The 27,433-nt window shown below is 36.7% G+C and overlaps 2 protein-coding genes across 2 annotated transcripts in view; both read left to right on the top strand.

Annotated features, from left to right (window-relative positions):
* Nucleotides 1-27,433, top strand: part of LOC126765046 (importin subunit beta) — a 57,714-nt gene that overhangs the window by 1,796 nt on the left and 28,485 nt on the right. The window lies entirely within an intron of this gene.
* LOC126765171 (uncharacterized) lies at nt 8,353-9,574 on the top strand. The gene is made up of 2 exons (XM_050482751.1): nt 8,353-8,870; nt 8,995-9,574. The coding sequence occupies exons 1-2, from the start codon at nt 8,353-8,355 to the stop codon at nt 9,572-9,574; spliced, it is 1,098 nt and encodes a 365-aa protein (XP_050338708.1).

The following is a 27,433-nucleotide window of genomic DNA, read 5'->3' as shown; positions in this document are numbered from 1 at the left end:
AAAAGTTAAATGTTGAATAAAAGTTCTTTTTGCACCATTTAGAATAAAATAAATTATTAGAAACGAATTAGTGAAGTGTTAGTGGATATAAAAGTTAAAAATCTAAGTGTAAAATGTGAGAAACACGCATTTTAAATAGCTGATTTTTTGAACTTTAAATGCAAATATCTCAAAATCCATAAGTGAGCGGCAATTATATATACATATGTATATAAATTCTTGATCTGGAGGACCTCCCATATCCGTACATACCCATTTTAACCCCGAAATCGGGAGATGCTATTCTAAATCGCAGCCGAAACGACTTATTTTACGCGGTTTAGTATGCTCTCTACCAAATTTTTAATAATGCCTTTCAAATTCGACTCCATTCTGTCGTCACGATCTTAAACGTTGCCCATGTTTGTTGGAGCTGTTTTCTTTTCACTATTGACCAAAGATTTTCAATTGAATTGAGGTCTGGGTTATGTCCTGAAACTCCGTAAGGGTGAATTTTAAAATATCATCCCATAAGGATGATATGGGTAAATTTTAGAATAACATCCGCCGGTTTCGGACTTAAAATCGCTATGTCCGTATAGAGGAACTCCTTCAAATAAAGAATATATATATTTTTAATTATCGCTGACTTATGGTATCCACGAATACTTCACTAATTTTTTTCTATCCATTTCTTTTGCAAAAATAATAAATAAATAAAAGAAATAAAACAATACTCCCAAGGCAATAGCAAATTATCAGTTTTTCGTATAGAATTACTTTCTGCTTTGGTATATTCAGAAAAAAAATACCCTGGTTGGTCCAACATGGGGGTGTTGGTGGCCTTTGTCCGCCCTTAAAAAAATAATCCGATCAGGGCAGCGCTTATTTCATACGTACTTTAAATGCAAATATCTCAAAAACCATAACTTGGCACGATTGCGATTACTTTGGCGGAGGGTAAAAAAACCGAATTTCCATATAAATGGGATATGTGCGGATAGGGGAGCTTCTTGAGGGAAGAAATATCCAAAAATAATATAAAAATAACTTTTATTTTTTAAAATATTCACGATTAAAAGTTAAAAAATTTGCACTAATAACACATGGTATTTCTCTATGTTTCACTAAACTTTTTCACATTTTTCACTCTGTATATTTAAATATTATTAAACATTGAAATAAGTTCACATTTCACTTTTAATTTCTTATATTTTACCTAATATTATTAATTTAAAAATCACTTAGCACACTCATCGTTGAAAGGGTTAGATTGTTTACAATTATGAGGAAAACGAGCTTTGCCACATTTTAAACAGCAAATATGTAGGATTTTTAACAATTTTTCTTTGTTTGTTTTTTCGCGTGATTCTTTTTTCTGTATTAACTATAAAAATAATACTTTCTACGTGATTTATGTGACTGAAGTACTTTCGCGTAGTACTCCTTTCTGCGTTGGCGGCCTTTGGCCGCACTTTAAAAAAATAACCCTGGTCGAGCGAATACCCGGGGTGACTGAAGTACTATCGCGTAGTAATCCTTTCTGCGTTAAAATAAAAAAAAATATATTGAGTTTCGTTATAAAATGGTTAAATTTTGGTTATTATATCTGTCAGCGCTTTCCATTTATTTTTGATAATACGTCGTTTTGTATATTAAGTGACAATATATATAATATTATTATATAATATTATTGGTAAATGTTCAGGAGAGCGGCTTTTCCGAAAACGTTCACCAATTTTCACGGGAAATGCCTTAAATTTAATTCCAATTTTCGAATATATATGGCTAATTTTATGTTTTTTTTGTAATTTTGATTTTGCACGATATTTACGCTATAAATGGCATCATAGTTCGAAATTCAATTGGGTACTAGTGATTCATGCACTGATCGGTTTCGAGATATCGATACTCTCGATATTCGAGACTAAACAAGAATTGATAAAATTGAGAAACTCATAATAGAAAAATAATAATAATTGGAAAAATAAAAAGAAATTAAAATATCGACATTCTCAATATACATATGAGTCTGAACGAGAATTCGTAAAAATGAGAAATACATAATAGGAAAATAATAATAATTGGAAAAACAAAAAGAAATTAAAATATCGATATTCTCAGTATTCGGGTCTGAAAGAGAATTGGTAAAAATGAGAAATACATAATAGAAAAATTTATAATTCATTATTATTGCATAAAGAAGAAGGAGTTGGACACAGAAGAATTATGAACGCCGGGGTGTTGGACCGACTAGGGTTATTTTTTTCGAACGCTCGAATTCAATTCTCGTTCAGTCACGAATATCGAGAGTATCGATAATTCGAAAACGATCAGTGCATGAATCAATAGCGGCCATTCGAATTTATAACAGGGATGCCGTAATTTCGAACATAACCTTGCCATATTCGTTGAAGTGAAGTGATTGTGAAATTTTTCATATTTTTATAAAAATAACATAAAATCCAATTCCTCTTATTAATTAACTAAACAACATCAATAAATACGTGTATATAATTGATAGAAAATATATTTTTAGCATCTAAAAACGTGTTAAGTGTAAAAGTGAATTTTTAAATTCGGGCAATACGATGTTTTTTTTTATAAAAACAAAGAAAATATTGTTTTCAAAGACACGCGCCATACATATTCGTAAAGTAGAATTAAAAACGAGTATTTTAAGACATTTCCCGTAAAATTGGTGCACGTTTTCGGAAAAGCCACTCTCCTGAACATATACCATATTATTATATAATATTACTATATAACATGATTATTTGTTTATTAAATTAAATAAAGAACATATCCATATGAATGGATAGAGGAATTTTTGGGAAAAAAGGAATTTCAGCGAATTTCCTTATTATCACATGGCAACGCTCCATTTCGTCGTAATTTTTAGCACACACATGATGTTCACTACGAGTGTAAAATCTAATTTTTAAAATAAAGATTTCTTCGGTAAAAAAAACTGTTAAAAGTGTAAAATGTGGATTTATTTAAAGGTTTATAGTTTAATTTAATTAATTTGAATTGAAAAATGTGAGTAAAGTGTGTTTAATGCGGTAAAATAGCTTGTTGAAATGTGCGGATTTTGGGAATTTTTGAACTTTAAGGTCGAATATCTCGTAAACTAAGCGTTTGCGGTACTATACTAAGCGTTTGCGGTACCTATATTTATTTTTTAATCAGGAGGACTTCCTCTTTCTAACGGTATCTTCAAATCGTGGCGCCAAAGAAATCGGAATTGTGCCCATAACTCAGCGGCAACTGCACTCCCGCTCAGAAAAAAAAATCGATTTGACTTAATAATGTTTACATGGTAACTTTTAATAAAAATTAATCAGGGGTCGAATCGTTACATCCGTGAAGGTATCACTCGTCGCGGAAAAGCCTGTATTTCGTATTATGACATACATATGTACGTGATCGCAACGCTTGTATTGTAATCTGGTATGATGACATACGTAAACGAGTATATAAACGCATCAGTTCGTTCGAATCGTCATTGGAACGCAAACTACCAATCGTAATAGACAAATTTATGGAAACGTGAGCAAATTTTTTTAAATAAATTTTTTTTTTTTTTAATTTTTAGTTATAAAGAACAAGAAACAAGAAACCAATGAATTTAATATCTAATTAAAAATTAAAAAAAAATGTATTTATATGAACAAAATTCTTGTATTTTAAAAATAAAATTATTTACAAGGTTAAGGACAGATACATTTTTGAATTAAATTAATTAAATAATACTTTGGACCATTGCGGTGAGGTGGTTACCTACCCCAGTGTCCATTTCTTGTATGTGGTAAGAATCGCAATTTTGAGGGCGTAATTTATTGTAAATTGTATGCAGATGTTATGTAATGCCTCCCCTTTTTTGGGTTATACCTTCCTCTCTTGCCATATCCTAAAATTCTCCACCGTCTTGTTCAACGATACATCTACACAATTTTGTTAATGAGGATTCATAATTTGTTTTTTTTTTATACCTGCGCTATTGCTACGATCTCGTAGCTATCTTTGCACTATTTTTTATCCCCATCACTTTCACTAGAGCTCATAATGCCAATCACCGCTTACGATTGACGTATCAGGTAATTTTTATACCCTGAACAGGGTATATTAAGTTTGTCACGAAGTTTGTAACACCCAGAAAGAAGGATCGGAGACCTTATAAAGTATGTATATACAGTTGTCCACAATATAATAGGAGTGTAATTTTTTAAATTACATGTAAATGACGTGAAACAATAACGATACACATAACGGGATACTAGCATTAAAATACAAAACAAATTTTTATTGTGATTACTGCTATTCTACTTCTGCTTTGCTGGTTCTCGGAGACAATTGTTATTGCTTTCCACAAAATAATAGGAGTGTTAGATATTTCGTTTTCAAAATAGTCCTTGACATAAAAAATTTTCACAAAATTAAAAAAGTAAGTATAGTTCCATAATTTAGCAGCCATTTAAATTAGTTATTATTTTATTTAATCATTGGGTTTTTCTCCAGTGGGTAGAGGAAATCATTGTACAGAGGAAAAGCGGAAAACGATAAAAAAAAAATTGAGAAAACTAGGAAAAACTTATAAAGAGATCCAAAAAATCATAAAATACTCTCCTCAAATAATAGCAAATGCCTTAAGTTATAGAAACAAAAATGAAACTAGTAGACAAAAGCGCAAAACATCCACTGCAGACGATCGCAATATAGTACGCCACTGCAAAATTAATTCTGCATCCATGACGAACTAAATTTGTCAGTTAATACTGAAACTGAACTTAGGCGTTTTGGGCAGAACAAATAATTTTCCCGAAGGCCAAGAAAAGGACACACATTAAAAAGAAGCACAAGGAAGCCCACATACAATTTGCAAAGGAGCATGGCTCCTGACCCGCGTCTAAATGGCGAAACATATTGTGGTCAGACGACTCCAAAGTTAAGTTATTTGGTAGTACAGGCTCTAGGAACTTTGTACGACGTCCTCCTAACTCAGAATATAATCCCCGGTTTACCATAAAAACCGTTATATATAACGATGCCAAATCATGGTACGCGTTCGTTTTTCACATTGTGGTGTTGATCCGATTCACTTATTTGAAGGCATCATGGACCGAAGGGCATATGTCAAAATATTATATGAGGTAATGTGTGTGGCATGTGTCAGCCTTATGGAATATGCCATTGATATGGGTATATCAACAGGATAATGACCCTAAACATACAAGCAAGTGCGCAAAAAAATGGTTTAGGGCCAACGGAGTTGAGGTTATGCGGTAACCTGCTCAGTCTCCTGACCTCAACTCCATTGAAAACTTGTGGACAGCTATCAAGAAGAAAGTAGCTGAAGAGAAACCAACCAATTCGACAGATTTATGGCAAGTAGGGAAAAAGGCTTGGAAAGGAATACCAATAACACTTTGCCAGGATCTCATAGACTCCATGCTTCGAAGGTGTGATGCTGTGTTAAAAAAGTCGAGGTTATTCATCGAAATATTAATTATTTTAATATTCTGTGAAACTTTAGAAGCATTATTTATTAAAATTATAGAACGGTCTCGTATAGTCCTATTTTTTTGTGGAACATGGAATCTGGAAAAATTAATAGATCTTAAGCAAATTACATTGTGCAAAAAGTTTGAAAAAAAAACATTTATGTTAGTGAAAATTAACAATTCGTTTTTCTCATGTGGTCAGTCCTATTTTTTTGTGGACAAATGTATATAAATGATCAGTATGTCGATCTGAGTCGATTTAGCTATCCGTCTATATGCATATATACGAACAAGTCCTTCAGTGTTTAAGATATCGTTTTGAAATTTTGCAAACGTCATTTTCTCTTCAAGAAGCTGCTCATTTGTCGAAACGATATCGGACCACTATAACATATAGCTGCCATACAAACTGAACGATCGGAATTAAGTTCTTGTATGGAAAACTTTCACATTTCACAATGTATTTTCACAAAAGTTGGGGCAGGTTATTTTCTAAGATAATAATGTAATCTCCGAAGAAATTGTTCAGATAGGTTCACTATAGCATATAGCTGCCATACAAACTGAATGATCGGAATCAAATGCTTGTATGGAAAACTTTCACATTTGGCAAGATATATTCACGAAATTTAGTACAAATTTTTTTTTAAAACAACAATGTAATCTCCGAAGAAATTGTTCAGATCGGTTAACTATTGCATATATGTAGCTGCCATACAAACTGAACAATCGGAATCAAGTTCTTGTATGGAAAATTTTCACATTTGACAAGATATGTATATTTACGAAATTTGATATATCGGGTGATTTTTTAAGAGCTTGATAACTTTTTTTTAAAAAAAAACGCATAAAATTTGCAAAATCTCATCGGTTCTTTATTTGAAACGTTAGATTGGTTCATGACATTTACTTTTTGAAGATAATTTCATTTAAATGTTGACCGCGGCTGCGTCTTAGGTGGTCCATTCGGAAAGTCCAATTTTGGGCAACTTTTTCGAGCATTTCGGGAATAGCCCGAATTTCTTCGGAAATGTTGTCTTCCAAAGCTGGAATAGTTGCTGGCTTATTTCTGTAGACTTTAGACTTGACGTAGCCCCACAAAAAATAGTCTAAAGGCGTTAAATCGCATGATCTTGGTGGCCAACTGCCCATGCATCCCGAAAAATGCACTGTTTGGTGTGGTTTGTACGCTGGTGGAATCATTGGACCGTATTTTTTCAAAGATGCTGTTGGACGCAACGTTACGGTGAATGGCGATCGCTATCGTTCGATGCTAACAAACTTTTTGTTGCCAAAAATGGAAGAACTGAACTTGGTTGACATGTGGTTTCAACAAGATGGCGCTACATGCCACACAGCTCGCGATTCTATGGCCATTTTGAGGGAAAACTTCGGAGAACAATTCATCTCAAGAAATGGACCCGTAAGTTGGCCACCAAGATCATGCGATTTAACGCCTTATTAAATAATTGTTTGTTAGCGAAAATTAAAATACGCTGTAAAAAATAAGTTTTCTAATTTAGAAATGTATATGGAAAATGGAGAAAAAACCAAGTTTATAAGCAACAAAACGGATTTAAATACTTTTATTTAGTATTTAATACCTTTAAAGTATTTTTCTTATATTTTTATTTGACACAAAAATTTACTTCTTTCCTAATAGTGGGTGTAGCCGCCTTATGACCTTATAACACTTTGTAGCCAAATTTGTCGAAAATTTTCTATTATTCCTATTTTGAACTGTCACTATTTGCTCAAAATTCACTATTTGTCTTATTTAGCTTTTTTGTCATGTGACTACATTATTTTACCGATAGTCTCCGCACTGTTTATTACAGTATTTGCCGTATTTTCTTTTGAATACGATGTGAAAACCAGTAACGTTGAACATGGTGGTGTCAACAGAAAAGAAAGCAGAAATCGTAGCTTTATGTAAAATAAATTATCCAAATGTCAAATAGCTCCTGAAATGGGCATAAGATATTGGAGCGTGCGTAATATAATTAAAAATTATACGTATTTTAATTGATTAGCTCGAAAAAAGGGCAGTGGACGTCCGGAAACAGTAAAACCTCGTCACGAACGACAAATTAAACGGATGTGCAAAAGTGATCGCTTTCAATATGCTGGAACAATCAATGCAACATTTAACGAAATCAATGGGGTAAAAATGTGCTGAATAATCTTGGATTCCGAACGCGACGTACAGCCAAAAAGCCACTTCTCATTACACGAATGAAGAAACAGCGATTAGAGTGGGTAAAGTTACACAAAACTTGGACTACATCAGATTGGGGAAATGTAATTTTTTTCCGATGAATCCAAATTTAATTTGTTGAAACCGGACGGAGATGCCACAGAGCGTCGTAAGAAAGGGGATCGTTTTTTTTGGAAAACTGTGTTTTGCTCACCGTAAAGCATTCGCCTTATTTAATGGTGGGTGCAGCTGTAACCAAGTTTGGTGTTGGGCCCTAATAATTCTAAAAGGATCTGTGAACGCCGAAATATAAATTGGAATTTCGAGAGAAGGCGTTTTGCCAACTATTGACAGCTGTCCGAATACGCCCAAAAAGTTTATTTTCAGGATATTTCATCCCCTGGTCATAGCACCAAATCGGCACCCAAAGCATAAAAATACAGTCTCTGACAATCTCTCGCGCTGGACAGTTATCTCTTTCGCCTACAAGTGTTCGTATTTTGTTTTTGTTTTGCAAAACCGAAGTGCTTTAATTACTACTGTGCACACAATAAAATACTATTTTCTTAGACAATAATCTTATAGTGCCACATATACAGTCCGTGACATAAAAAAGACAGGCCTCCGAGTGCCTCCAGATATTTAGCCGGGGTTTACCCCCCAACAACAACAATGTTCGACCAACCAATTTTACCGCCGGCCGGGAAAAAGAATGCTCAACCATTAATTAGTTTTAACCACACAAAAACATGTGGCCCTAAGTATTTGGTTATGTGCAGAAAATTAAGTAACGATACACTCGCAAATGTGCCGCCTTTCTTAATTAAAAAGGTAATCGATTATACCGCCGGTAGTGAAGTGGAAACTTGCAAAAAACTCAGAAATGGTAACATATTAATTAAAACTAAAAACTACAATCAAGCCGAAAAATTAGTGAAATTAGTGGCACTCTCGCCCACTATACACATTGAAATCTCCGAGCACACTTCACTTAACTCAACTAAAGGGGTCATCTACTCCAACGATTTGCGCGGTATAAAAGAAGAAGAAATCCTCGATGAATTGAGAAACCAAAACGTAACAGAAGTGAAGAAAATACTTAAAAAGGAAAACAACGACTCACTGAAGGAGACTGGTCTAATTATACTCACTTTCTCTTCAATATCTCTGCCAACTGAAATGTCAATAGGGTACGAAAAAATCAAAATCCGACCTAACATTCTAAGGTGTAAAAAATGTCGACGATATGGACACAGAAAAAATATGCAAAACTGCCAAAATATGCCCTAACTGTGCTAACGAATTTCATACCAGCGAAGACAACGAAGAATGTGTAAACAAAAAGAACTGCGTCAACTGCAAAGAAAACGACATCCAAACCTACAACCACAACTCATACGACAAAAAATGGCCCATATTCGTACGTGAGAAAGAGATTCAAGCGATCATAACATTGGAAAAGGTTGACAGAAGGAAAGCAATATCCACATACAAAGAGCGAAACCATCATAGCGGACCATCTTACTCAGCTGTCACCCGTAACAACTCTGCTCTATACGCACAAACACAAGAATCGCCCGCTCAAAGTAGCACCGTCACCAAACCAATAAATCAGCAACGGCAACGAAGAGAACTAGTAAGTTATGAAAGCTTACCTTCAGACGACGACGTCACTCCTTCAACATCGAAGCCTTTGCCTAAACCCACCACACAGCGTATAACCGAAACAAAAATTAAAATTTTTCCCAGAGGTATTTCAAACAAAATGAAAGCTATACTGAAATTACAGCACTCTGCAACTAGCAATTCCAAATCACCAAAACCAACCAAACATGAGCTCGACGATTCATCCGAATCCACAACAATGGAACTACAACATGAGGAAGTCCTATAGATATATATGTATTACGCTAAGCTATTATTGTGTTCTTTCTAAGAAAACAATTTATTACTCAATATCATCATTTATATTAACCCTCTTACCTAAATTGATCACAAATACCCAAAGAGTAGTCACATTACACATAACATCAAACTCTTTTAAACGGCAAACACTCTTTAACCTATGTTTTCTATTAGCATACAGTAATAATCAAACCTATCTCAATTTACCAGTAGCCAACACATACCCACACATCTCCAACAGCACCTACCATCCTCTCACCTCACAACGCAAGCTCTTAAGCTACTCTCGCAATGACTCTTAAAATAATGCAATGGAACATCAACAGCTACGTTAACACTACAACGAACTTCTTATATTAATTAAGCGATACCGACCACTCTTAATTACTTTACAAGAAACTCACCTCCATACGACACATAACATTCCAACTCCCGTCAACTATATTATGCTTAACAAAAATCAAGCAACAACAGCTTACGGAGGAGTTGCACTTCTAATACATAAACAAATACAATATGAACCCCTGAACACCAATACACAATTCGAAACAATATCTGCCATAATTCACTCTAAAATAAAATTTATCATTAACTCTACCTACATATCCCATGCCACCAGACTGGCGTCACCACTGTTGCTAGAAGCTTTTGAACCCACCCGTTTACCTCGTTTAGTTACTGGAGACTTCAACAGTTGGCACAGAAAATGGGGATCTTCCCGTAATAATGCCAGAGGGAACTTGATTTCAAAGTTTTTAGATAACTCTCATTACACCCTACTCAATGACGGCACTGCCACTCACTTCAACACACACAACACCTTATCCCATATCGACCTCACCTTTTCTTCACCTCCACTAGCTATCGACGCTAAATGGAAAGTAAATGACTACCTCATGGGGAGTGATCATTTTCCCATTATAACAACTCCATTCACCTCAAACAATTTCACGTTCAACCCCATTAAACCGAAATTCTTAACTAAGCTTGCCAACTGGGGCCTTTATTATGAGATTTCAGACCAACTTACTAGAGAAATAGAAGTAAGTGAAAACATCAACAAAGAAGCCGCCAATATGCAAAGAATAATATTAAGAAGCGCACACGTATCCATTCCCCAATCATCAGTTCGATATTTAGAGAAATCTGTCCCTTGGTGGAATCAAAATATAGAGAACTTAAAGACTCAAAAGAACAAGCTTTGGATTAAGCTGAAGCGGTCTATTACGAACGAAAGCATCTTGAACTACAAAAAAACCGCAGCCAAACTAAAAAGGGAAATAAAAATCACCAAAAGAACTTCTATATCCACATTCACATCCGCTATCAAGCCTACCACCCCTTCCAGAACAGTGTGGTCAAATATAAGGCGTTTCTGTGGCCTCAAATCTCACACGGATATACATTGCATAAGCTCGGGCAAATCCACTATCACAGACGATTTCGAAATTAGTAATTCCTTTTGTCAGCACTGGTCCACACAATCACACGACTCAAAATTCCCGCAACAGTTCAGATTAAAGAAAACATTACTTTACACCAGCGTAGCCGAATTTAGACCTAATGAAAAGGCTAAAATAATTGAGAAACCCATATCAAATATTGAATTGCATATCGCACTAAAAAAAGCAAACGGTTCTTCCCCAGGCTTTGACCGAATCACTTATGACATGGTTCATCACCTCTCTCCAAGTGCAAAATCAAGGCTTACTTCTTTTTACAACAAAATTTTGGACAACTACTTACCGCAGCTATATAAACTAAGTACAATAACTCCAATACTTAAACCAAAGGCAGACAAAACCAGCATACAATCATACCGGCCTATATCTTTGAACCCTGTGTGCGCGAAGATTTTGGACAGAATTATAGCTAATAGACTATGGTGGTTTGTTAATTCAAACAAGCTACTCAATAGCCACCAAATGGGATTCAGAAAAGAGAGATCTGTTACTGACAGCCTAATTTTCTTAGACTACATGATAACAGATTCTCTCTCAGAAAAAAAAGCATATCTCAATAATATCGCTTGACTTTGCAAATGCCTTCGATAGAGTAGGAATACACTCCGTAATAGATCAGCTTATGGAATGGAAGATCGGTAAGAAAATAATAAGCTATATTATAAATTTTATGAGAAATAGGCATGATTATTTGGCTGCCCAACTTCGTAGGATGCAAACACTTGAGCTTAAATTTTAAATATTTCACTTACACTCTCGTTATGTCCTATATATGTATATATAAGTGAAAACACGGTTAATTTTGATCAAAAGGATTAGTTTATTTTAATCATAAAGCTGACAATCATTAATAAGTTAATAAGAATGTACATACATATATGCGAATAAACATATGTGCGAAGCGGTTTAACCACCGAATCAGCTGTACAAATGATATTATTGAAAACACGCCGGATGGGTGTCGCGAAACGAAGAAATGATAAAGTGAATGTTGAGATGCGAGCGGTATGTGACGAATTGTGTTGAGATCTGGCGGATTTGTCGCCGGAGTTAAAAATGAGAAATATGTACTTATGTCGACGCGGCGCAGTGTGTAAGCGAATTGGTCGCGAATTGACCTGTCGAATTGCTTAGAACGAATTATATCTGCTTTCCCGCTGTCCATCCTTTTTGATGAGTGGCTGCATAGGTATGGTGAGTTGTGTTGGTGTCATCAGCTGTGGTGAAGTAAGTGTACGGTGCCATCGGATGTGGTGTATTATGCTAACTTGCTAGGGTGCGCCAGTTTTTCCCAGGTAGAGTGAGGGGATGCTTAACTCATTTAAACATCCTGGGCCCCCTAGGCGAATATTTTGCCTAGTATTGCGTATGTATGTATATGATGTTGCATGTATTTCGGCGTACTGCTGGTAGAGTTGCCGAGGGCGCAGAATACATGCTGTAAATCCTGAAAATGCCTTTGTTTTTAAACATGATATTTGTTATTTATTTATTTTTAGTTGCGTATGGTTCGGACCTATATTTTGCGGGTTTATCCGACTTATTGTTATAGTAAACATGTGTATACATTGTTTGCGTTTATTCATTTCTTATTTCGTCGGTATGGGGTACCGGTTGCATGCCTTTTACCTTTCTATGCTATCGGCTTATAAAGGATAGTAACCCCACGCCTGGCTCAGATGTGGCCAGAATGGGGACTCCTTAGCTCTAGATTTAGGACTTTGAGATTCGAGGGATCTTGCGAGAGAATAGCCGAGAATGGAAAGTTCTTCGCAATTAATTTGATGCTTTGTATAGCTGATTCGACTAAATGTTGCGTCAGTAATCATAAGTGACGAAGGCCACCCTGGGGGGTCGAAAAATGACAGATATTTGAATTATTATTATTGTCAGATTGAATTCTGACTTTGGTTTTTCTACCTTTATGTGGGGTATTAGAAAATTGTGGCTCTATTGGTTGTTGTACGACATACCGGCCATTATTTGATCGAGTAGTTGTGGCTTTAGAAAAGTCTTCACAATACCGATCTTCTTTAGTTTTGTTTAATATTTGGGGAAGTTTCCCTATCTCTTGAAATTTCCTTAATTGTGAATTAAGATATGGATTTTGTTGTTTCTCAACTTGAGTTGTCATGGTGATAATTGACTCTGCAATTAGTCCACTTTGTGTTTCGCTGTGCAGCGTTTTAGCTTTATGTGCCTTTGAGCAGCATGGTGTCTCTTGGCAATTTTTAAAATTTTGGATTTCGGGATTTGCTTTTGCTAAACCCATGGCTCCTTTTGTGTAAGCGCTTCTTTGGCGTAAGTTAGGATATATGCTGTAATGAAGCATTGAATGGTGTCTTTTGTGACAATGGAAGCAATTGAATTTGCTTTTGCAATTTTTATATGTATGCGCATGTGACAGACAATTTGTGCAAAGTCTTTTTGACCTGACAAAATTATTTCGTTCGTTAACTGTTAAGTTTTTAAACCTCTCGCAAGATGTAAGTTTATGCCCTCTTTTACATAGTTCGCATGACGTTTGTTTTCTTTGTTCTGTTGTGAACGTTTGTGTTTTGTAAAAGCTTTTGTTTAAATTTTTGTTGCTTCTAGCTTGGGGTCTATTTAAGCTTCCATTTTGGTCGTGTTTGTTTTTAGTTTTGTTTACTTTTTCTTCTAACCTTTCCGCAATTTCATATTGGGTGGTGAGAAAATTTTTCATTTGTTGCCACGTTGGGCACTTTTTTCGTGATGAGAGCGATTGCTCCCATAGAAGTAACGACTTTTCTGGTAATGCGGCGGTGCAAATGTTTACCAGAATGGGGTCCCAGCTGTCTGTGGGAATATTTTGTGTCGACAGAATCGACAAACAATTAGAAACAGTGGATTGTAGTGTTACAAATTCTTCACTTGTTTCTTTCTTGATTTTAGGCAAGTTTAATAGTGTCGTTACTTGCTTATCGACCAGTATTCTTTCGTTTTCATATCTAGCTTTTAGAGCTTCCCAAGCCAAATTGAAATTATCGTCGTTAAGAGCGAACTGTTTTACAATGACGCCTGCTTGACCTTTTGTCTTGTATCGGAGATGATACAGTTTTTGTGCTTTTGATAGTTCTGGATGGTTGATGTAAACGGCTGTGAACATGTCCCGGAAGGACGGCCATTCTTCATAACCTCCATAGAATGTTTCTGTGTCACATGCGGGCACCTCGAGGTGGATGCCTGAACTTGCCTTTTGACTGTCTACGAGTATTTGTGGCAGCTCTACTCTACTGTGGAGAGTAGGTGTAATTGCTTTAATGAGCTTTAGTTGATCGGAGATCATAGCTTTTGTTTCTTCGAACTGGTCTAAGCAGTTTTCGTATATGGCGTAAGCAGATAATTTAAAATTTTGTGGTAGATGTGAATCGTCAGATTCTACAATGGCGTCATGAGCCGCTTGGAGGCGAGTCCAAAAATTTTTAAGATTTTGACTTTTGACTTCTAGTAGCGATTCCGAGTTTTCGTGAACCGGTGAAGATGCAAATCTAGCGCAGTATCTTAAAAAACTGTCACTTTCTGAAATAAATTTAGCAACCTGTTTAGAGCGTGTGGCTCCTGCAGGTGCATTTTGATTTTTATTATTATTCATTGTTTTTACTGTATGGTAAAATATTTGTCAAAATTAGTTAAATTTTTCTTAGTGTAAACCGAATTCTCTTTTCAATAAATAAGAGTTTATTTCGTATAAAAGAGATTTATTATTATTACCGTTTCTTATTTACTTGCGGTTAAAATATTTTATTTACATATATTTTATTATAAAAATATTTTTTATTTAATTATTCCGATTGTAATTAGTAAGTTCTTAATGTAATTATTTAGAACCGCTCTGTTATTTACTTTATATTTCTTAAGTCCGAATGTTGTGTAATTAGGTACACCCTAATACGTGGACTTGTAAATGTGACCTGTGTTTTGTGCGATTGAGAGCTCGTTGAAGAGATCAATGCGCTATTTACTTAAGTAGGCACAACTTGTTTGTGTGTTTATGATTATTCTTAAGCAATTGAGAGCTCGTTAGAGAGATCAATTCGCTGTTGTATGCAATCCTGCTTGTTTTTGTTTGCCAAAGAACAAGGGGTATTGCCGAATAACTGCCAATATGGACTTTGAATATGTATGGGTACAAATAGTATGTACTAATATTTATTTTCTATGGTTCTCGCAAGTTCTATAAATTTCGTTGAACGTTTTTTTTTTTTTTTTTTTTTTTGAGATTTTGTGTTTTGTGTCACAGGCAGATTTTGCCGTATGTTTGTTTATAAATAATACTTTATTATTTTGAAAAGGAGAGTGAGATAATACCGGAGTTGAAAAAAGGATTTTTTTCTTGATAATTTGGTGTGTTTTGAGAACACAAATTAGTATTTTTCTTTTTGATAAATTTTTAATAGCCGTTTAATCGGATTTCAATTACAGGTATATTATTAACTACGACTGTAATTTTAGGCATAGACATGCATATGTGCATAAATTGAATAAATAATGAACATAATACGCTCACTCTGTTTTCCAATAAGGGTTTTTTGGGGGTAATGTGGCTGTATATGTATGTATATATGTGTGCCTGCGGGTATTCAGGCCGTTGATGCTCATTCCTTCTCCTCCGCTTCCAGTAGGTTGTTCCCCTGTTGTTGCTGCTTTTTTTTTTTTTTATTCTAGTTTAATTTAAATTCGCGCCCCTTTCTTTGTTTTTATTTATGTTTTGTTTTGGCGTTTCGCGCGCGATTTTCTGAGTGTTGTTCTCTGTTTCTTTTTTTTTTATATATTTGTAAATGTGTTTGTATATATTGTATTGGTAGATTTTTCACCTACGGTAATTTTCTTCTTTCTGTTTGGGCAACTGCACTTTTCGTTTTTTAATGTTAGCACACTGCGCTCTTCTGGCTTGATTGCTTTTTTGTTTGTTTTGGTTTTTGCTTTTTAATTGCACGTACTTACTTTACAAAATATTGCATGTATTCGTTTTGTATTTTGGAAATTCACCGCACATTTTTTGTTTTTTTTTTGTAAAATAGTGTATGGTTTTAATGTGGCAATCTAATTTTGTAAATAAATTAAGAAAACTATATGCAGCAAAGTCGTTTCTAATTATAAGACCACCACTGTATATATATTTCGGCAATTCACTGCACCTTTGTTTTTGTTGTCGGAATTTTTTCCTTTTGTTTTATGTGTGCATTTATTGTGTTACTGAGCATTTGCTTTGTTTTGTTTACCGCACTTTTTAAACTTTGTCACCACAACTTATGTACACATTTATATACTTATGTTCTTTTCACCGCACTTTGTCACTGTTAAAAAATATACTTATGTAAATTGTTTCTGTTTCTGTTTTGGTTTTGTGTTTTTATTTATTCATTTATTTATTTATTTTATTAAATATCCGAGGTGCCTTTCCGAAAGGCTCGAAGGACCATGATTATTTGGCTGCCCAACTTCGTAGGATGCAAACACTTGAGCTTAAATTTTAAATATTTCACTTACACTCTCGTTATGTCCTATATATGTATATATAAGTGAAAACACGGTTAATTTTGATCAAAAGGATTAGTTTATTTTAATCATAAAGCTGACAATCATTAATAAGTTAATAAGAATGTACATACATATATGCGAATAAACATATGTGCGAAGCGGTTTAACCACCGAATCAGCTGTACAAATGATATTATTGAAAACACGCCGGATGGGTGTCGCGAAACGAAGAAATGATAAAGTGAATGTTGAGATGCGAGCGGTATGTGACGAATTGTGTTGAGATCTGGCGGATTTGTCGCCGGAGTTAAAAATGAGAAATATGTACTTATGTCGACGCGGCGCAGTGTGTAAGCGAATTGGTCGCGAATTGACCTGTCGAATTGCTTAGAACGAATTATATCTGCTTTCCCGCTGTCCATCCTTTTTGATGAGTGGCTGCATAGGTATGGTGAGTTGTGTTGGTGTCATCAGCTGTGGTGAAGTAAGTGTACGGTGCCATCGGATGTGGTGTATTATGCTAACTTGCTAGGGTGCGCCAGTTTTTCCCAGGTAGAGTGAGGGGATGCTTAACTCATTTAAACAAGGCAAATCAAAGTTAAAGTCAATTTCAAACACTCCAGCACATTAAACCTTTACAACGGAATCCCACAAGGATCCCCTCTCTCCGTATTACTATTTTTAATCGCCTACAATAAACTTGCTAACATATCATCAATACGCAAGGAACTAGATTTTTGCGCATACGCAGATGACTTCCATATCATCATGAAACTTATCAACATAAAAAACCAAGCGATAAATATAAATTCACTAGTCGATGAAATATTAGATTGGTGCGAGTACTCTAGAGCTGAGTTATCTCCGCATAAATGCCAACATCTACACATTTGTAGAAAACGTAATTGCAAGTGTACCGTACAATTTGGAAATATTCGGCTGAGCGATGTAGACAATCTCAAAATTCTAGGAGTAACCTTCAACTCCAAATACCGATGGCAACCGCATGTTGAATCACTTTTACTCGCCCTTGGCCATAATCTCAACATAGTCAAATGTCTCTCCAGCAACAAGTTTAATTGCAACATTAGCTCCTTCATATCCGTTATAAAAGCATTAATAATCTCAAAAATTGAGTACGGCATATTCCTCTACGGATACACTGCCAAAAGTACCCTCAATAAACTACAGTCTGTTCTTAATGCAACGGTCCGCATAGCGTTTGGCGCCTTTCGAACCACTCGCATCAGTAATCTAATGTACGAAGCCAACATAAAATCAATCGAGACAACTAGGGACTACATCACCGCAAAACTTTCCAAATCCTTTCTCACTTGCGACACTCCAATATATGAGCTTTTATCCATTGTCACCAATCTTAATACAAAACAAAAGGTCGAATCCGTAATTTCCAAAACAATAGCCAAATGCTCTCTCTTACAGCTTCCTTACCTTTGCGACTCTTCAACCACACACAAATTTCCACAATGGGATTTTCCCACGTCCTCCATCAAAGGTTCTCTACGAACATTACCCAAGCCCTTTACCTCCATCAGAACGTACCAAGAACTTTTGAGCAAAATACAGGACTATACACTAATTTTTACGGATGGGTCTAAAACCAGTTACTCAACCAGTTACAGTGTTACAACAAGTACATCGGCTATATTCAACTCCCTCCTACCCGATTACTCTTCAGTCTTTACAGCGGAGATTATTGCAATTTTTAAAGCTCTAGACTACCATATACACAAGGAAGGAAAATATGCTGTATGCACGGACTCGCTCTCCTCAATAGACTCCATCTCCAATCCTATAAATAGTGAATATTACTCCCACAAAATCAAAAATATCCTAACGGAATACTACCCTAAATTTCTCCTAATATGGATTCCAGGACATTCAGCCATCCAAGGAAATGAACTGGCCGACCACGTTGCCAAATCAGCTCCCTCCCGTCCCCTAACTTCTACACAAAACTGGAACTTAAGAGACATAAAGAGGCATATTACACTACACTACAGACAGATCCACAGCAACAAATTTCTTGAAACATCCACATGGTACCAATCTATCAACAGCAATCATACAAATATACAAACATTTACCCAACATATCGACGATATCATTAACCGGCTAGACTTAATAAAATTCGAACGTCTACGTTTAGGATACACAAACATTACGCACAGTTACCACATCACAAATACTCCACAATTATACTGCCACTTTTGTAACCAAACCACAAACATCAATCCATATCCTAGTAGATTGTACAAGTTTCCAATCCAATAGAACCAAAATCTTTGAAGGCAACAATCCTTTAACTTTCTTGTCCACTCCAAACACAGGTAATGTAAAGAAAATCAAAGCATATCTCAAATCCACCCGGCTGTACTATAAAATTTAATTTATTTCTTTCCTTACATAAAATCTAATATATTACGCGAGCTGAAGGTCTTTGCTACCATTGCTCCTATCTTACTACTAGCCTATAATTTTAATTATAAGTTAGTCATGTATAATAATAATAATAATAATAATAATAGCATAAAAATATTGAAATCGATTTTTCAATAATTTATTACAAACACTTACTGGTTTCAAAACAAAAAGTTTTTTATGGAATAGAGTCTGTCACTTGGTCAGGAAGCAGACCAGATCTTAATCCAATTGAGAACTGCTGGCATTATATGGGCAAAATGATAAGAGAAAAGCGTCTTAAAGAAATGGAAAACATTATTGAAGCTGTGCGGAATGAAGAAATTAATAAAAATCATCTTCAACGCTTTTTTTAAATCCATGCCTAAACAAATAACCGAGGGTATTAGGAGGAGGGGTGTTCTACAAAATACTGAAAACTTTTTTATACAAGATATGCTATTTTGATTTGTTATGTAATCTATTGGTAAAAAAAACCATTTAAAACATAAAATATGTAAATAACTTGTTTAAAAATTACATTATTGTTCATAACAAAATTTACTTCTGTGATTTGTTATGTGTGTGTTTTTACATTTTTCACTAAAATAAGTGTCAAACTATAAGTTTTTTATATAAAAATGCTTGAAACATAAACTAAATAGAAGTGGTTGACCCTTAAAGAAAAATGTTTATCTTAGGATATTATGAACTAAGTTATGCGCTATATAAAACCACTCAGTAGAGTGCGTGGGGTTTTTTTCGCCGAGTGTAGGTCTGAAGAAATTTCACTATACGAAGTTAATTCAACCATGTCTTTGAATTTTTAAATTCTATTTGGCTTGTCGTGTGCTGTTGTTGTTTTAGCGGTTTCTCAATCCCCGATAGGATGGCAAGGGTTATCTGTGTTGTCGTCGACGTCATCTAACAGGAGGCCCAGAAAATGTGCTGTTTCGACGGGATTGGACCAAAGGGAAAAGGGTGTTAGATGAGTAGGGTTGGTAGCGCATGCAAAGAGGTGGTCAGTGTCATGCGGAGACTCCTTGCATGCAGGATATACATTGGGTATGTCAGGGTTTATTCTGGATAAGTAGGAGTTTAACCTGCTACAATATCCAGAACGAAGTTGCGCTGGGGACACTCGCGTTTCTCGCGGCAACTCGAGCTCTTCGTCTGCGATGGGTGGTGGTTTGACTCCAAGAACGCCATTCACTGGAAGGTCTCAGTGAAGGTGTTGATAGCTCCACTGTGAATGGCGGTCAGTACCTGTCGGAAGTTAGTTGCGTCCGAAGTTCGGTCGGCGTATTGTTCGATGTTGTCGACGTAATTGAGGAAACACCACCTGATGTTCTTAAGAGGTGGTTCCGCTCCAAGCAGGTGGCTGCAGGGGTGATTTCTGCGAAAACATCCCAGCAGGAACGTGTTAAACCATCCCTTTGATAGATTAAGCCCTTTTGAACAATGTCCCAGAGAGTGTTCACAAACTTGCCTCGCGCCATTATGACAATGTCGTCAGCCTACCCCTGGCAGCGAATCCTGTTGCTAGTGAGCAACTCAAGGAGCTCATATACTACCAGGCTCCATAGCAGGGGGGATAGTACTTTACCCTGTGGGCAGCCCCTTGTAGTGCCAAGACGAATCTTGCTGTCCCCCACAGTTGTTTCAGCTAGTACGAAGTAAGGTTTCTGTCCATCTGCATACTGGAGACGTAACATTCTTTTTCTCCAGTGCTTTGATCACGCTTGAGAGAGACGCATTATCAAAAGCATCCTCAATGTCAAGGGAGGCGCATATCGCAACCTCGCCATTATCCAGCGAATTCTATAGTTGGGATGTGAGTTTGTACAGAGCATTGTTAGTTGATCTGCCTGCTCTGTACGCGTGCTGGCTGGCATGTAGGGGTGCGATTTTCAGCGCTTCTGATTTTATGTGGTTTTCTATTGTCTTTTCCATCCCTTTTAGCATGAAGGATGTGAGACTAATCAGCCAGAATGATTTGGTCAACGAGTAGTCTCTCCTACTCACCTTGGGGATGAAGATTACCATCGCAATTCTCCATGGTTCTAGGATATAAGACATCGCCAGGCTATCTCTCATCAGCCTTAACAGGTGTGGCAAGAGAACTTGCATACATGTTGCAAAAGAGCTGGAAAGATGCCATCCGCCCCTGGTGACTTATAGTTCAAGAAGGAGACCAGTGCCCACCTGATTGAGTCTGCAATGAACAAATTTCTTGCTGTCAGCCAGTCCAGGTGATCTGGCCTACTTCCGACCAATGGTGGAGTTAGGTCAGCCTGAACCATCTCAGGGAAGTGCGCTTGCAGGAGTGCCCTTGGCCTCTCCTCCGCGCTAGTCGTATAGGTCCCGTCCTGTCCTGTCTTTTGATGGATAATGCCGTGTCTGTCTTGCCTTCTGACAACGCCTTGTGGAGTCTAGCTGCCTCTGAGGGTCGAGTAGACGCTGCCACAGAATTTCCTAAAACTATTTGACTTCGCGAACCTAATCTCCTTGTTGTAGGTTGTTAGGTGTTGCCTATATTCTTCCAAGTTGCTCGTGCGCTTGGCTTTATTGAACAGCCTGCGCACCGTTTGGCTAAGTACCGAGAGTTTGTTAGACCACCAGGAATAGGTTTGTTTCCGGGTTGGCACCTTTAGTGGACAATCGCGTCTTCCATAGAAAGTAGGCTGATGCAAGGACGAAGTTGGAAGCTTCTTGTCCTTCACCTGCACTACCACAAGATCCAGCGTTAGAAACTCTGAAATACAAACAAGTCTAAATCGCCTGTGGTTGGTTCTCCTTTACTCTCTTCGACCTTGGCTGCTCCTGAGGGGTTATCTGGCCACTTTTCCTTTTTGCGGACCGACTTGTGGCATCTTGAGGTACAGCCCTTTTGCTGCTCCGTCTCTCCGATGAGGTTGCGTTCTCTAGGCGACGCCTCCGATTCCTAAGAATTAACCTTCTGGCTGCAAATCATCCAATGGACACGAAAGTCGCATAACACCCTGGATTAGGAGGTGGCACATGCGGCTTCTGCCAACCCACAGAAAAGGTGCCATGCAGCACCTCTCATGAAGGTTGATTCCAAGACGTTCTCCAGAATTGGGACTGCCTCAAACCACAACCTGGCGGTTTTTGAGAAAGTATTTGGACTTGAATCCGTATAAAATTGATTTCACTCAAAAACTACCTTGGAACAACTTGAAAACGATAACGATTTTTTTTTAAGAAATTCATCTCCGATGAGGCTCACTTTCGTCTGAGAGGTACGGTAAATAAATAAAACTGTCGATTCTGGTGCAAACAAAATACACAAATTATTTATTCACTGTGACATTGAATGGCGAAGTTGTGATTTAACACCGTTAGACTACTTTTGGTGGAGTTATTTGAAGTCATTAGCCTTTAATAATAAACCTGAAGTCAATATTGACTTACGCCTTGATTTATTTATTTATTTAATAATTTTACGCCAATCGGCATTATACAACATATATGTGACCTGGTCTACGAAAAGGGAGCTAACGTGCGAAAACTAGTTTTCTGGGAAAAGCTGTTAAAAATAATCGTCAGTTTCTCGTTATCTCATTAATTATTCTCCTTTTTTTTGACACCTAAGCCCCCTTTCCGTAGACCAGGTCACATATAAAGAAATATAATATAAATTGATTTAGACGGGAAATATAAAATTATGATATAATTATTACATTGAAATTATAGTACAGCAAGTAAAAAAAAAGAAAATTAAATTTGTCTTGACTAGGGGAATTTTAATAGACGTCGTTTTATATCAGGGATGAATGCGTTGAGTGAGCCGTTGTAGAAATCCACTTTCGTATGCAGCGAGTTGACAAGCAACGCGATGCGATTGGACCGTTGAACACGTAGTTTTTTGAGGTTTTTAGCAGGCGGTTGCGTCTTAGAAAGATACTCGTCGGTGCCAACTCGAAACAGCTGGTGATGTCCGGAGCATCAATTAATCCATTCACGACTTTAAAGAAGAACATTAGGTCAGCTACCTCACGACGAGCATGTAACTTGTTGAAGCGGTCATAGATATCTTCAGTTGAGTTGAGACCACCAGAAACATCGTGACAGTACGCCGGTAGCCTAGAAGTTTACATAGTTTCGCCCGAACTCTTTCAACACGGTTGATTGCCACGTCAGTGAAAGGTGACCAAATTACACTACCATAATCCAGGACTGGGAGGACCAGCGAGGAAAAAAGACTCAGAATGGAGTTGGGATTCTTAAAGTCTTTACTTGTCCGAGTTATAAAACCAAGAACTTTGAAAGCCTGATGTAAGATCTTGTCGATGTGTTTGCTGAATGTCAATTTGTTGTCGATGAGTATTAGGTCATCTGCATAAAGCAGATAGTCAGATCGGAAGAAATCACCGATATCATTAACAAATATATCAAAAAGAGTGGGACCCAAATGCGAACCTTGCGGCACCCCAGATGTTACGTCATGCTTGATAGAGAGGTTACCATCAACTTTCACTTGGAATTACCTGCCAATCAAATACGACTGTAACCAGTTAAGTGCGTTACCTTGGATGCCATGCTTGCTTAGTTTACTCAGTAGGATGTTGTGATCCACTCTATCGAAGGCTTTGCTAAAATCTGTGTAGATGGAATGAATTACTTTATCTTTGTTTAGAGATTCAAGCAGGTAATTGACGAAAATGAACAGGTTGGAGGTAGTGGATCTCCCACCGACGAATCCATGTTGTTACTGGTGATGATGTTTGAGAAGAAAGCAGTCAGTTGAGGAAGAACTATATTTTCAAAGAGTTTGGCAAGAGCAGATTGAATGCAAATTGGTCTATAGTTGGAGACATCTGCCCTTGGGCCGTCCTTATGAATAGGACACACAAAAGAGACCTTCCAATCAGTTGGGAAAGTGTGAGATGTGAGATGTTTACTGAGGCTGGTGGCACAACTTTTGAGAAAGATGTTTGGTAGGCCATCAGGACCAGCTCCTTTCTTGGTATTCAGAGACAATAGACATTTGTGGACTTCATTGATACTGACAGCAAACTCATCTAAGATATTAATAGCTGCAGGCTCATTGTTGGGTGATGAAGAGCTCTGGCATGGAGCCAGAATGTATACACTTTTGAAGAACGATGCGAACAGTTGTTCCAGGACATGGTTGATGGGAAATCGCTGCTGCATCTTCTTTTGTTCTTGACAAAATGCCAGAAAGCATCAGTGTCCTCTTGGACCTCTTGGACGTTCGACTTTGTTTATGTAGTTGTTGTAGCATTCAGCGCTGAGTTGCTTTCATTCACGCCTGAGCCCACTAAACATACTATAGTTCGAACTAGTATTGTGTTTCTTATAGCTAGTTGACGTTGCAGTGATAAAATCACTGAGCTTGGTTCGAAGACCTCTTACGTTCTGGTAATGGACTTGCAGACTAGGTTGGGTTTCCCTTATCGATGATCGAACGAAAAGTTTTATCTACTAATTTAGGAACACCATTGACATACTTTATTGTCTTAGATGTATCACCATTCTTCGTTAAGGTATCTAACTGCGCCCGGAGGTTCTTGAGGTGGTTTAGCTGAGATGGAGTGAGATCAGATTTAAAGATCACTTTATTAGATCCAGCAGCGGGTTCCAGCGGTTTAGATTTGAGTATTGCACGCGCTACAGTTGGAGATGAAGTTTCAACGAGAAGTGGACGAGTGCGCCCGCGCGATGGGCGGCCCAAACGACGAATCTTAAACTGGTCCACGTTACCAGTCAAGTCCGGAGGCAGAACTGAGAGGATATTAGGTCTGTCCCCTTCAAGACGGTCTTTACCGTCTGCTTTCGTTGATTCAGTGACATTTAACAAGACGACGTTCGATTCACGTCTCTTACGTTCAGCGAATTCAGCGAAGACGTCTTCTGCTGGAGCAGGAACATTAGAGAAGGTTTTGAGTTTACCTTCAATAGTTCTCAGTCTGCTTTCAAGCCCAGTACATTTGTCATCCGTATGCTTGTGCTTCTTGGTTAGGTTCGAGACATCGTTCCTGATGTCAACAATATTTTTTTCGATGGAGGACTTAAAACTATTACATTTGCTATCGAACGAGGCAGCAAAAATTTGCTGTCGAACGAGGCAGCAAGTTTAGAATATTGAGCATCAAGCAGACTTTTTAGCTTACACATAGTTATATTGTCATCATCATCGCTATCGGATTCAGGGTCGTCTTCGGCGGCAACACTAACCTCTAATTTACAGGGGTCACATTTCCATTGGAAGCCTTGCAACTTGATATTATTAGCTAGTTCAGTGAATTCAGGTCTAGTGAGCCCAGTGCATTTAGAATGAGTCCATATACGGCAACCAATACATAATACACTTGGTGATTTAGCATGAACGATGGAATTGCATTTGTCACACATGTGCGTTGGCTGTGTGCTTCCTTTAGGAGGCATGTTGGTCATAAAAACTTGAATTTTCGGTAAAGATCCGTTATAAAGCAGCACAACACCACACTAAATATCAATTATGTTGTGGTTATATATTTTTGGTTAAGCTGCTGCCTGCTCCATTTACTTAGTATTTTCCTTATTTGTAGGTCCTTAGTTAAAGGTCCTCTAAGTTTTTGGTTGGCTGCATTTTTATTTTTAAATCTTATTAGACACAATAAAAACAAATATATATAGCTTTCAAAGCTTTTATAATGCTTTAAATCACTTTTGATATATATTTTATTCTTTGTACAATTTTCTTTAATCTTTACAAAAATTTAGTGAAAAAGTACTCGAAAATTGCATTTATCGAATTCGTTTTTGCAAAAGAAGTTTTGGGGGCCATTTCAATGATGTTATAATGAAGAATTGTATCGATTGTACTTCACATAAAAAAATCTTTTGAATTTCCTAATTGGTAAACCCTGTAGTTGCCGCTGATATGGTTTTTGAGATATTTGCACTTAAATTCAAAAATTCAACTATTTTAAGTACGTGTTTTTTTTATATTAAATAGTGCAAAAAACTTCTACATAAAAACAGCAAGAACTTATGTAGTTCATCGAGCATGAATGAGTTGTTTATAAGATTGTTGGTTGGGTTGTAGATTGTACAGATACAATGATTCTTATCATGGATTCGCTCTTATTTTGCTGTTTCTCCAATATTTATAGAATGCCAATAATCTTGGTCGTCTTTTAATTTATTTATTCAAATATGCAGACGCTAATCGGAATTATACAACTAAAATAAGAATTTATAAAATAGGAATATGAGTAGGTAGGATTATCTTAATTAATTACGGCTGTGTTCAAAATAATAGGAATGCCCCTGAGGAAAATATTTATTCCAAGCACTCTTCAAGAAATATTTCTAACGGTATTCTGCGAGTAAAACACAAAGCATAAACTTCAGCTGTTTACAGTATTATCAATGTTATTAGTTCATATCTGCGTCGGTCACTGAATTACGCTGTTCACAAAAATAGGAGTGTGAGCTACCTAGTGGTATAATACATTTTTATTTAAACAAAATCTATAAAAAACTAAAAAGCAAGTGCAAAAAAATAAAAACGATGGGATTTCGTAAAGGATAAGTCATTTATTTTAATTAATAGGTAGGAGAAAACACTGCAACGACAAAAAGCATGATATCATTAAAAATCTTAGGAAAAAACGGGAAAACTTCTAAAGAAATTAAAGAAAGACACGGGTGCTCTGATCAAATGATATCAAGTGCCCTGTCCTACAAAAATAAAGCCGAAACACGTGGACGAAAACGCAGAATTACTAAAGAAATCGATCGAGGCATATTCCAGTCGTCTAAAAAAGATCCCAAAGCGTCTAGAGAAATAAAAAAGCGTCTAGATCTTGATGTTAGTGTCGTAACAGTTCGTAGACATTTACTCGAATATAATTTATTTGCGCGGAGTCCGCAAAAAGTTCCGTTGTTGACAAAGAAACATATGGAAGCGCGGTTCCAATTTGCCAAGGGAACATGTGAATTGGCAACCGAAGAAATGGAGAAATATTTACTGAACAGACGAATGTAAGGTAGTTTTATTTGGTGGCACAGGGTGTAGGCAGTACATCAGTGGTCCAGCAAATACGAAATATAATCCATAATACACTCTTAAGACCGTCAAACATGGGGGTGCAAAAGTGATGGTTTGGGAAGTCTCTCGTACAACGGTGTAGGACCAATCCATCTGATAAAAGAAAGCATGTATCAGTATGGGTATGTGGATATATTGAAAAAAGTTATGCTGCCATACGCGGAATGGAATATGCTATTAAAGTGGTTGTTTCAGCAAGATAACGACCCGAAACATACAAGTAAATCTGCAAAGGAATGGATTCGGGTCAATAAAATTGAGGTTATGTCGTGGCCTGCTCAGTCGCCTGATCTTAATCCCATAGAAAAATTATGGGCAGTTATTAAAAAAGGTGTTGTTGACCGTAGACCATCAAATACAAGGGAATTATGGAGCACAG

The sequence above is a fragment of the Bactrocera neohumeralis genome, unplaced genomic scaffold, assembly GCF_024586455.1.
Source record: "Bactrocera neohumeralis isolate Rockhampton unplaced genomic scaffold, APGP_CSIRO_Bneo_wtdbg2-racon-allhic-juicebox.fasta_v2 cluster10, whole genome shotgun sequence".
NCBI classification, from domain to species: domain Eukaryota; kingdom Metazoa; phylum Arthropoda; class Insecta; order Diptera; family Tephritidae; genus Bactrocera; species Bactrocera neohumeralis.
This window is presented reverse-complemented; position numbering and strand designations above follow the sequence as displayed.